The 12,775-nt window shown below is 41.3% G+C and overlaps 1 protein-coding gene across 1 annotated transcript in view; it reads left to right on the top strand.

The window, feature by feature from the left end:
* Col4a3 (collagen type IV alpha 3 chain) overlaps positions 1–12,775 on the top strand; it is a 140,367-nt gene that overhangs the window by 91,439 nt on the left and 36,153 nt on the right. Inside the window, exons 21-29 of the mRNA XM_042679024.1 lie at positions 371–535; positions 3,093–3,185; positions 3,636–3,731; positions 4,405–4,475; positions 5,299–5,481; positions 6,415–6,583; positions 8,685–8,777; positions 9,734–9,835; positions 12,650–12,747. Of these exons, the coding sequence (XP_042534958.1) occupies positions 371–535; positions 3,093–3,185; positions 3,636–3,731; positions 4,405–4,475; positions 5,299–5,481; positions 6,415–6,583; positions 8,685–8,777; positions 9,734–9,835; positions 12,650–12,747 (1,070 nt within the window). The remainder of the gene's footprint in view (positions 1–370; positions 536–3,092; positions 3,186–3,635; positions 3,732–4,404; positions 4,476–5,298; positions 5,482–6,414; positions 6,584–8,684; positions 8,778–9,733; positions 9,836–12,649; positions 12,748–12,775) is intronic.

The following is a 12,775-nucleotide window of genomic DNA, read 5'->3' as shown; positions in this document are numbered from 1 at the left end:
GTGGTGCTGAGGAACCGAACCCAGGGCCTCCTGCATGCAAGGCAAGCGCTCTACCACTGAGCCACCTTCCCAGCCCCTGTAATAATTTTTTTTAAGTTTATAATGTATCCCAACCTCTGTGTCAGTGCTTTGTAATGATACATCTTCTGGGAATGGAATGTTTCACACTTTGTTTCACTGCAATCTAATTTAACAAGGTTGCAAAAGAAGGGGGGAAAGGGATTTTCATGTTCTATTTTGTATATTTTATGTATGTCTTTCAATTGTGTCACTCCTGTAAATAGGCATTGGATGTTTGCTTTCAACTGGAAAATGAATACATATTTATCAGGAGAGAGTTTAACATACCACACTGATTATTATTTCCAAGGATCATCAAAGCCTGGCCCCAGTGGAGCCCCTGGATGGCCAGGCTTAAAAGGAAGTAAAGGGAAGAGAGGAGCCCCGGGAAAGGACATGGTGGGGCTTCCCGGGTCTCCAGGCTGTCCTGGGACACCAGGGCCCCCAGGATCACCAGGACCTCCAGGACCTCCAGGTAAGCGTACATAACAACACCCGGTGACTGATGTGTGGAAATGAGGGGAAATAAACAACTCATGCTGGTCATCCGTCTGTGTGGGTTTTGCTGAGGTATCTTTCCAGTGATCTTTCATTCTAGAACTCTCTGGGGAAAGAACTGGGGTGGAATGATGACTTTGCAAATGCCACCCTGGCAGAAGGCAGAGCAGGAAGGCAGCGTGGACAAGGGGAGAGTCATGGGGAAGGGCAGGTGGATATCAAGTTGGCCTTGGCCACATACCAGCTTCTACAGCCCATCTTTAAGAACGTGTCCCAGGAAAATCTATCCTGGGAAAGAGAGAGACAGGAATTTATCTACCAGCAACTATTTTCCCAAGAAACAAAGACTTGTCCCACAGGACAGAACTAACCACAACCCTTGTCCCCAACACACACACATCCACACTTCCAAATGTGTTTGCCTGGTCACTAGCGCATCCCAGATCTTGACAGAAGAAGGTCTCGGGGCAGGAGGCCATAGCTGTACATGCTCTGAAGGATCTGAGTGCTCACTCCGAGGTTCTCACAGAGACTCCTTGCCTTTTCCTTTTCCTGCTTAGTTTAGTATGTAGTGTTGACTCAGTTACAACCAGTCCTTGAGAAGATCTAAATCACTCTGGTATCTTACTTGCCTTTCCTGGAAGGCTCTGAGATCCTGTGTTTCATTCCATCTTCCAAAGAGACTTGTTGGTGGATCGATTTTCAAAGAGGAAGAAATATTTGCTATGTGTGGGAAATGTGTTTATAAGCCTAGAAAATCCAAAAGAAAAACTCTTAGTATCGATTACTATCTGGTTAGTGGGGGGTGGAGTCCTTTAGCACAATATTAATTTTGAGAAACGACCCCACTAGTGAAAACAGATATCCAGGAACAAATCTGACAAGTTGTGGTGCGGACCATGTGAAAAACAAAGCAAAACTGAATTTCTTTCCTACATGTCAAAAAATGCAACACTTTCAAGCCTTCTGGGTCTCTCTCTGGAAGTAGATTTAATTCTGGCTTCTTACAGAGAGCCAGGCTAATATGTGGAGCATGTGTAGCAAGTAAAGGCTTAAGGCTGGTATCTGTACCCCAGAGCTGCAGTGTTCCTTTACCTAGGAGACTGCACCTACTATATGCTCTCTGTCTAGAGCCTGTGTCCCACCTTCCCTTTCCCAAGTGACAGCTGTCTGTCCTTTGGCTTCCAGATTTCAAATTCAGTTCCTGCAGAAGGCTTTCACAGCACCTGGGCTCATCCCTGGCTCTAGAATGTTTCCCATCGCCTGTACATATCACTTCCTCCCACACATAGTCAAAGCTCTCAGAGGTCAGAGACTGGGTCTGATTTCCTGTTTCAAGCCCGTTATTTTCTATGAGAGCTGCAACATTGTAGGCTTCACTGTTGAATTCAATGTGAAATGGTTACGAAGATGTGTTAAGTACATGCAATCATATAAGTGGATGAGTTTATATCTAAATTTACATTAAGAATTAAACTGCTCTCAGTACTCTTTAGAGATGATTAGCCAAGTATGGGTTTTGTTCTGTTATTGTTACTGTTGTTGGGCTCGTTGTCAGTAGTGATGGTGGTAATGGTAGTGGTGTGTATGTGTGTGTGTGTAGCTCAGGTTGGAGCCCCATGGCCTTTTTTATTCTAGATAAATCTTCTATCACTGAACTGTATACCCCAGCCATTCAAAGACAAGTTCATTAAAAGACAAGTTCACTAAAACAAACATTTCTTTTGTAGTCAAGGAAACATAATATGACACATACGTATCATGTTCCAACTAAATTAAATCTTTTCTTTATTAACTTGTTCTGAATTTGGGGAGGTTACAGCTATTATTTATTAACAGGCTGTTTCACTGCCTTTAACCTACTTGTGATATACAAGACCAAAACTTAGTTCAGAAAATGTGCTGTCCCATTTTTAGAGAGTGGGCTATCCAGCACATCCTAGTAGTTGTGAAAGACAGTGAACAGCTTCCTTAATAACTGTCTTGAGGATAGCAAAGTATGTTATGGGAGAAAACCAACGACCTGTGTCAGAACCCATTGTTCAGTCAATATCTATTTAGCATCTCATAAGCATGGGGAGATAAAATGTATCAAGATAGATGTGCACAATGAGATTTTGACCCTTTGCTTGAACATGGTAACAGAATAGTCTTGGAATGACAGGAAATAAGATACCATGGGTTAATTTTGTGACAAAAATGACGTACAACCTCAGTATCAAAAAAAAAAGTACATTTGAAGACAGACATGGTGGTACACAGCTATAATACAATTCCAAAACTCAGGAAGCTGAGGCACGAGGATTTGGGGTAGGAGGCCAGCCTGGGATACTGCCTCAAAATAGATAAAATTAAATGCAGCTATGTGATGCAAACAGAAGGGCTGGCTAACATCCATCAGAACTTTCCATTGTAGACAATACATTTCTAAAGATTCATCTTCCTATACCAAAAGGAGGGAAATGTATATAGCACTTACACATTGCTAACTGATATGAACACCACTGAAGAATTACCTGTATATCTTTTTATAGGTGATGTCATTTTTCGCAAAGGTCCACCTGGTGACCGTGGACCGCCAGGCCATCCGGGGTCCCCTGGCATCCCAGGAGTCGATGGCCCCAAAGGTTTGTTCGGTCTGTAGTGTTAAAGAATCCCATCATCAGAGCCAATGATCTTCTCCCACTGAGACCGCTGTGAGCCCAAACAGCAGCTTATCAGGGATGGCTTTGTTACCAAAGAATTAGCTAAAACCATTCATTTGTTGTTCAGCACTCTGCATTGTTGACTATCCCTAGAAGGTGAGTTTTATCCTGTATGCAAGGAGAAAGATTAGAAATAGTAGCTGTTTTGTGCTAGATTCTTAGAATTTCTTCTCAGAAGAACTGTAAAGGTCAGAACAAAAAAAAAGTAAGCAGATACAATACACCTTAATTAAGGTGTACAGTGTCCTATACAATTTTTTACTACATTAAAAAAATGTCTTTGTGCAATAGATCACTGAACACATAGATAATGAGTCCTGCTGTAGAGTTGGTGTAAGTTATCACTAATGCAATGTCTCTCTCCTGTTGTAGGAGAAGCAGGCCTTGTGTGCACACAGTGTTCTTATATCCCAGGGCCCCCTGGTCTTCCAGGATTGCCAGGGTTTGATGGTCTCAAAGGCATCCCAGGTATGTCCAAAATGTGTGCCTATGTGTGTTTTTGTAAGGCATACACCCTGGGAAATTTGCTAAAGGCATTAGATTGCTAGAGAACCTAGTTTGCCCCACAAACGGATGACTTATGTCTGAGTCTGGCTTATTTCACTTAACATGAAGATCTCTACTTGTATTCTTCCTCCTACAAATGGCAGGATTTCATTTTTCTTGGCCGATTAGCATTCCACGGTATATGCATACCACACTTTCATTATCTTTTCATTTGTTGGTGATTCTATAGCTTGACTATTTTGAGTAGTGCCAGAATAATCACGTGTATGCAAGTATTTCTAATGTATGCCAATTTACACGGCTTTAGGTAGATGCCCAAGTGTGGTGCACCAGGATCAAATGATGGTTCTATTTTTAGTTTTTTTTGAGGAACCTCCATTCTGACTTACACACTTATAGAATGCATTAATTTACACTCCCACTAACACATATGCCGGACATGTGAATTTCCCTTCATCCTCACATTTGTTGTTTGTTTTTTTTCCCTTTCTTCTCTTATTGCATTGTATATTTTACAATAGAAGTGGTCATTCTGTCCTCCTTTTAAAAAAAAATGCCCTAATTTCTTCATACCTTGAGTGCTGCTGGCCACATAGACTTGGGGAATCATAGTTACTAATGCATTATTTTTCAGGAGGACAAGGTCCGGCTGGTGCTAAAGGAAGCCCAGGGTCCCCAGGGAGTGCAGGTCCCCCAGGATTTCCGGTAAGATTTCAGGATCATTCAAGTTATCATTTCAATTTGGAAAAATGGAACATGCTGGACCTATGGGTACATAACACATAGGTTATCCATTTGTGTAGCAGATTCTAGGTACTTTTTAATTGATAAGAGAAGACACTTTTGGAATGAATGAATGCATGAATGAATGGATTTATAAATAAAGTTCAATAGTATCAGAGATAGACAGCAGATCAGTTGCTGCATGAGTTCCCTGAAGACAGGCCCAGGGATTAACTGCAGATGGTTTAGGGGGATTACAGGAACGAGTTGGAAACATTTTAATGCTTTTTATAATAATTTCGTAAGTTTACTAAATGTCATTGAGTTTTATGTTTACAAAGGATACATTCAATAGCATGTAAATTATATTTCAACAAGGCAGTTACAATGATCAATCGTGAACAATTATATATAGCATTAATTAATTATATTGATGTAAAAGAATTACTTGTAGATTTAAATTGTTATTCAGAGATGCATGTTCACATTTGCCAGCACTCAAATCTAATTGAAATGATTATTGTTGTATCATACTGAATTATTCTGTTTCATTGTGTTGAGTTGTATTATTGTCTGTATTATACTGAATTATAGGGCCTAACAGAATATTTTTACATTTTGAGCGGTTCACAACAACGTAAAACAAACAGAAAGCTTGAAATTATATTTGGGAAGCAAAGAAAATGTATGTTAAAAAAAAGTCCGTGTTCATTAAAATTGAAAAGTTTTGGTTGACACTGTTTTTAAGATGAACACAAAGGCAACTATCAAAGTACAGGGCAAATGCATTTTTGTACCACCCTAGGGATTTCCAGGTGCCCTGGGTGCTCCAGGACTTAAAGGAGAAAAAGGTGAAACACCTCAGCCCCAGGGGCAAATGGGCATACCAGGGGAGCCTGGGCCCAGAGGACCACCAGGAAGAAAGGGCTCGGATGGAATTCCTGGATCTCCAGGATTAAAAGGATCACCAGGACCTAAGGGCGACCCGGTTGGTATTTAGCAGTTTTTCACAAGTTATCCACCCTACGGCTAAGAAATCCATAGTTAAGATATAAGCTGATTTACTCCCCAAAAGTGGTTGGCAGCTCAGTGCTGGTGGCTCTCCCCTGTAATACTAGCTAACTCAGGAGACTGAGATTTGAGGATTGCAGATCAAAGCCAGCCCTGGCAGGAAATTCCAAGAGACTTTTACTTCCAATAAACCAGCAAAAAACAAACAAACATAAAAGCCAGAAGTGGAGCTGTCACTCAGGTGATAGAGCACTAGCCTTGAGCAAAAGAGATCAGGGACAGCTCCCAAACCTTGTGCTCAAAACCTAGAATTGTGTGCATGCACGCGTGCATTAAAGTTCTACCTTGATAATACTCTGTCTTGTATACAAATTATATGTTTGTATTTATATCAATGAAGTATAAAGAAGTTTAGAAAATGACTAATAGGAGAAAATTTTAGTAAGTATTTCTGGGGAAGTGTTCATTATTTTAAGTGAAAAATGTATGGAAAGCCGATCATTCAAGAATATGGTAGTAAACAAAGAGAGATAGTGGTTTTTGTTTGTTGTTTTGTTTTGTTTTGTTGCACTAGAGCTAGAGCCCAGGGACTTGCTCAGACTAGGCAAGTGCTCTACCACTGAGTTACACCCCCAGCCCCAGAGCCAGTGTTCTGTCATTTAAAATAACTCAAGTTAGGGCTGGGAAGGTGGCTCAGTGGTAGATCATTAAGATATTCAAGTGGCACTCAAGATTGTTTCAAGCTCATATAATATTCCAATATTGTAGAAAACCCACTCTTATTTTAATATTAGTTCCCATCAAATGCTTCTTACTTCAAGCTGGTATTTACATGTGGGGTGTGATTAATTAATTTGTGGTAAGGAGACATGAGAATGAAGCACAACACAAATACCTTCTATTGTCACAGGCCCTGAGTGGAGAGAAGGGGGACCGCGGTCCTCCAGGGAATCCTGGGTCCCCTGGGCCTCCAGGACCTGAAGGACCAGCAGGACCACCTGGCTGTGGACCCCAGGGAGAGCCAGGTCCAAAGGGCACCCAAGGACTTCCTGGAGCCCCAGGACTGCCTGGAAAAGCCGGTTGGTTAGTTTTCTTTCCAGTCCTGTTTTCCTAAGGAATGGGTTGATGGTTCTCAGAACTAAAGAAGCTTCTTCAAGGCAAATGAATATATATTATATATTACATATATACTATGTATATGTATATGTAAATTTGTTTCTAACATGTAGAATCCAGACTCAGACTCGGGAAAAGAAAATCCATGTTCCCTGATTACTTGGTAATTTTGCTGAAATTTCCTAGGACCATTTGTATCCATTACTGATGTTTATTAAATGAATCGCTCCTAAGGGTGGAGTAGCAGTCAATGAGGAGAAAAATAAACCAAGCAACAGGTCATACATAGCAGCTTTTTCTAGGCCTCAAGGCCCAACAATGTTAGGGCACATTTGTTTTGTTTAATTTGAAACTCAATAAGCAGGTTACAAACAAAACCTCAAACTACTGGAGACCAATGAAGAAAAAAGTTGTCTGGTAACAGTTTCAAGTTCTTACCTCCTGGAATCCCCAGGGGCTGAAGACACAGTTCTGCATTCTGTGTTGTGGCTGATGAGTACCATATGGTACCAAGAGTTCTAAACACATACTACTACTGTGGTCCTGGTTACTCCTTGTATTTGTTTTTCTTTTGTTTCTTTTCTGTGTCTTTCGGTCTTTCTGTTAATGTTTGTTTGCTAGCAAGCACTCTGTCTCTTGAACCACTCCACCAGCCCATTTGGGGGTTGGCTCTACTCTAGTCAAGTTAGTCTTGTAAATGCTTTTTTTCTTTCTTTTGTGTTCTCTTAGTCTGGGATGTCCTCGAACCTCAACTCTTCAAACTCCACTTCCCAAGTAGCTTAAAATTCTGGGCTTGAGCCACCATTTCCAGTTGTTTGTCTTCCTTAAGACACAGTCTTAGTAGCCCAGGCTGGCCTCAAACTCACAATTATCTTGCCTCATTCAGCTGAATGCTGTGATTACGGCCATGCCACCTTAATGGCATTCAAATCATCTTATAATGTCTCCATTTGTAGCAAGTGTTTTGGGTATCTACCCCAGTATTCACACACATGTCTGTACTCATTGAATACATCATTTCTGTCCACACATTTATAAAGTGTACTCTGTGTGTGTATTTATCACTCTTTATTATTTTAATGGAGACTATTATTTGTGGGGGGGGGGGGGTTGGATGCTGTTGTTCTAATCCAGGCATTAGCAAGCCCATAGACCAAATCCAACCCATCATCGGTCTTTGGGTGGTTCACAAACTAAGAATGGTTTTACACTTTCAAATGACTGAAAAAAAAATAATACTATTTTCCTGCTACATTAAAACACAGTGATTCATGCCTGCAGTCCTAGCACTTGGGAAGTAGAAGCCGCAGGATCAGCCAGCCTTAGATTTGAAGACCTTGTCTCAGAAACAGGATATGTGGGTGGTGAATGCCTGTAATCTCAGCTACTTGGGAGGTGGAAATTAGGAGGATCATACCTGTCAGGCCAGTCAGGACAAAATGTTAACAAGACCCTATCTCAACAAAACAAGTTGGACAGTATAGAACACACTTGTGGGTCCATCTGCCTAAGAGGTGGAGAGAATTACATGGTAGTTAGAGGCTGGCCCCAGCCAAAACATGTCTGAAAGAAGCTGAAAAATAACTAAAGCAAAATCAAAGAGGAGAGCTAAGAGGACGGCTCAAGCAGTATAACACCTGCTGGTAAGTGCAAGGCCCTGAGTTCAATCTCCAGTACTTCCAAAAAAAGGAAGAAAAGAGAAGAGAAAAAAAAAGAAAAGGAAGAGAAACCAAAAAGTCAACCTAGTTCCTCAGTAAGTAAATATTCCCAGGATTCACCAACGTAATACCATATTATCAACTTTTTGTAAAAGGACGCCATTCAACAGGTTTGTGGACTACTCATGAAAAATATTTCCTAGACAATAGCAGAGTCTTACAAGCATCTGTTGATTGAATAAGAATGTTTTCATGGGCTGGTCATACTTTAGCAATTTTTGAGTTCTGTGGAGGCAGAAATTATTATTTTGATTTCCTTTAGGGTGTGTATAAATGTATACACATCCCTATCATCCATGACAGCCTTCAATATGCACCCAACCTCACTGTGACAAATGTTCTTCAGGTCCTAAGGGAGAACCCAGTGTTTCACTCCCAGTCCCAGGCCCCCCAGGACCTCCAGGGCCCCCTGGCCGCGTGGGCCCCCGAGGCCCCCCTGGTAAGTCCCCTTGATTCCAAGTCTGGGATGTGATAACAGGTAAGGCAGTCATATGTCCCTTTTGATTTAGTGACTGTTATACTATGAAAGACATGTTATCATAGGATCGCTCAAGTGAGACTCTTATGGTCAACTCTCCTGAGAAAATATTGCCCACATTATAATAAAAAAATACATTTCTTGGCTCCAAAGGGCAGAAACTTTCAGATAAGCAAACAGATCAGACTTGTTACCTTTAAGGCTATGCAAATTATTACTGCTTGTCCTTCTTATATAAAAGTTCCAAAGGAGAGCTGATATAATTACTTAAAAGGAGTTCTGAGCTAGGCACACTTGCTTATGCCTAGGATTATAGGCATTATAGGATTATAGGATTATAACCCATAGGGTGGAGATCAGGAGGATAACAGTCAAGACCAACCTGAGCATAAAGTGTGGACCCTATCTCAAAAATACCCAAAGCAAGAAGGGCTAGAAGTATGACTCGAGGGGCAGAGCACTTGTCTAGCCAAGTATGAAACCTTGAGCATAAACTCCAGGGCCACAAAAAGAAAGAAAAATAAAAGGAACAGTCTACATAACTTTGAGGGTAAGGAGAAAAAAATCAATGTTTATCAGTGGTTAATAAGGTATTTTTCACAGCACCTTTATTTGCAACTTAATTTCCCTCTCATTGTGCTCTAAAAGTTTTGCACAGGTAAACACAGAGCTCCCAATATCTAGAACAAAATTTATTTGCCCATTAGCTAGTGTTGGACAGGAAAGATTGGTGTTATTATTGGTAAAATTATTATTTCTTAATTTCCCAAAAGGGCAGAGATGATACATTAGAACTTAGAACATTAGAACTTAGATATTTTCTTTTAAAAGACAGATGAAGGCAAATTGCTAATGTGTGTGTGTGTGTGTGTGTGTGTGTGTGTGTATCTGTCTGTCTGTCTGTCTGTCTGTTTCAGGTCTCCCTGGCTCCATGGGAAGATGTGATCCTGGTCTCCCTGGACCTGAAGGGGAACCAGGAATCCCAGGAATCGGACTTCCTGGACCTCCAGGACCAAAAGGTAAATATTAAGTGAGAAGAAAGAATTCACAGTGATTAAATCAATCTCAATGCCATTATACTTTTGTAAATGCATAGAAAAACTAGGGGAAGAATGCTGGACTTGCGGTTCAATGGTAGACCCCTGCCTAGCAATTGGAAGGTCAAGTTCCAAACTCTAGCACCATCCAAAAATAAATGGAGCCAGGCACCGGTGGCCTACGCCTGTAATCCTAACTACTCAGCAGTCTGACATCTGAGGATCACAGTTCAAAGCCAGCCAGGGTAGGAAAAGTCCGTGATACTTATCTCCAATAAACCACCAGAAAACCGGAAGTGGTTCTGTGGTTCAAGTGGTAGCTTGCCTTGAGCTGAAGAGCTGAGGGACAGCGCCAGGCCCAGAGTTCAAGCCCCACTACTGACGAGAGAGAGAGAGAGAGAGAGAGAGAGAGAAGAAAGAAAGCACAAAAGGAAATGATAACAGAGAAAAGGAAATGGAGGGAAATTCACCAAAATGAGGATGGATAGTAATCCTTCTTGCTTGTTGGACTACAACTAAACTTTTCTTCACTTCTGCACTCTTTCATTTACACATTTCTTCACTTCACATAATTCTTTCTTAATAAGAAATTAGTTCCAGGCCCAGAGTTCAAGCCCCATGATTGACAAAAACAAAAAATAGAAATCATACCCAGAGCTGAAGATAGCACCTAGTTGTAGATAGTATGCTTAGCACACTCAAGCCCTAGATTCAACCTTTAACACACTTCCTACAAACATCATGTGGTTGATTTTCCTGTACACATCCAAATAAATTACAAAAGTTATTTTCCTTTTAGAAAAGATGTTTCTCATCAAAGTGGAAATACTTCAAAATTCCAGATGGTGAAACTGAGTAATTACCAGAGGCTCCTCTCTGACAAATATACCAAAGAAGGTGCTATCTAAAATGATATATGAAGAAATAAAGCTGTGGTTCAAAGTGGTCGCACGCTAGCCTTGTGTGAAAGAGCTCAGGGACAGCACCCAGGCTCTGAGTTCAAGCCCCACAACCGACAAAAAAAAAAATGACATATAAGGAGGTTTGGTCCTTAGATTCTCAAAGAGAACTGTAGGTTTTACAACAATTTCATGCTTGTCTAAATATAAAGACAAATCCCCTTTGGATATTGTATGGCTTGGTATGAATATGTCATTAATGTGTACATCTATTCTGCCCAAATATTAGAGTATTTATCTATTTTAATTTATAAGGATTTCAAATAAACAACATAATCACAGTTCTCATGTGATCCCAAGAATGGCTTAGGCTCCAGTGTCATAGTTTCCTAGTGATCTGTGAAGTAATGGAGTCCAGCCCATATTCCTATCTAGTCTTTCCCAGATCCTGAATTAGTAAGTTGCATCAGAGTTTTGCAGCTCTATGTGTTCACTTTGTGGACACTGATGGCAAAGTACAGGATGTGGAACTAGCTGAGGAGTTTACAATGTCCCAGTGGCCTAATGAGGAATCTCTGAACTGCTTGTGAATCAGGCTCTGAAGCGATCAGAGGCACACCGTCATCCTTTGAATACAGTCTCACTTTGGCTCTTAGTGAGAACCATAGATCATAGAAAATGTGTGTGATTCCTTCCTCAATTCTCCTATGCATAAAAGAAGTTTAACTCATTACATACAGGACGCTACAGAGCACTCAGACTTCATTCTCTTGGTTAACCTTGTGGGAAAGGCCTCCTGAGGTACTGAAAAAGATTGCTAGATATTTGGGGCATGCCCGTGTGGATAGATGCATAAAATTCCATTTAGCTGCACACTGTGAATGGAATAGACTACAACCACAAACTTGATCAAATGGCCAACCAGTGTCAGTGGTGTGAAGAGTTGCTGAATTAAAACTGTAGTGATATTAAGTCATAAAATTAAAAAAGCATGCTGGGCATTGATGGTTCACACCTGTAGTTCTAGCTGCTCAGGAGGCTGAGATCTGAGGATTGCCATCCGAAGCCAGCCAAGCCAGGCAGGAAAGTCTGTGAAACTCTTATCTCCAATTAACCACTAGAGAACTGGAAGTGGTGCTGTGGCTCAAAGCCTTGAGCATGCTAGCCTTGAACAAAAAGCTGAGGGACAGTGCCCAGGTCCTGAATTCAAGCCCCATGACCGACATAAAAATAAAATAAAGGGGCTGGGAAGGTAGCTCAGTGGTAGAGTACTTGCCTTGCATGCATGAGGCCCTAGGTTTGATTCCTCAGTACCACATAAGCAGAAAAAGCCAGAAGTAGTGCTGTGGCTCAAGTGGTAGAGTGCTAGCCTTGAGCTGAAGAGCTGAGGGACAGTGCCAGGCCCAGAGTTCAAGCCCACAATGGACAAAAAATAAAATAAAATAATAAAATAAAAAGACATTTTTAGGGCTGGGAAGATGGCTCAGTGGTAGAGCGCGTGCCTTGCATGCCTGAGGCCCTGGGTTCCATTCCTCAGCACCACATAAGGAAAAGGAAAAAAGCCGGAAGTGGCACTGTGGCTCAAGTGGTAGAGCGCTAGCCTTGAGCTGAATTGCTGAGGGACAGCGCCCAGGCCCAGAGTTCAGGCCCCACAACCGGACCCAAAAAAAAAGACATTTTTAAAGACTAGGGACCAACAGAATCTGATTTGCCACTGAATTTTTTTTGCCACTGAATTTTTAATTGCTTGTTTATTAGTTGGGTTTCTCATCATTCAAACGTTCACAAAACCATCTCTTGCTGGTTGCCATATCAAAGAATCAGACGAAATAAGAAGTATTGCTCAGAATCTTTCATTAAAAGTAACCTTCCATTTTCCGTTTGTTTTTCCCTGTAGGAGATCGAGGCTTGCTAGGAGCTAAAGGACCCCCAGGTTACCCTGGGAAAATGGGAGAACCTGGGTTTCCTGGAGATCCAGGCTTCCCAGGAGCCAAGGTCTGCAAAAACGAACATTCAGACTGAT

This window comes from Dipodomys spectabilis, unplaced genomic scaffold (assembly GCF_019054845.1).
Source record: "Dipodomys spectabilis isolate Male_0828 unplaced genomic scaffold, ASM1905484v1 ptg000051l, whole genome shotgun sequence".
Taxonomy (NCBI): Eukaryota; Metazoa; Chordata; class Mammalia; order Rodentia; family Heteromyidae; genus Dipodomys; species Dipodomys spectabilis.
Note: the sequence above shows the minus strand (reverse complement) of the source record. Positions and strands in the feature narration are given on the sequence as shown.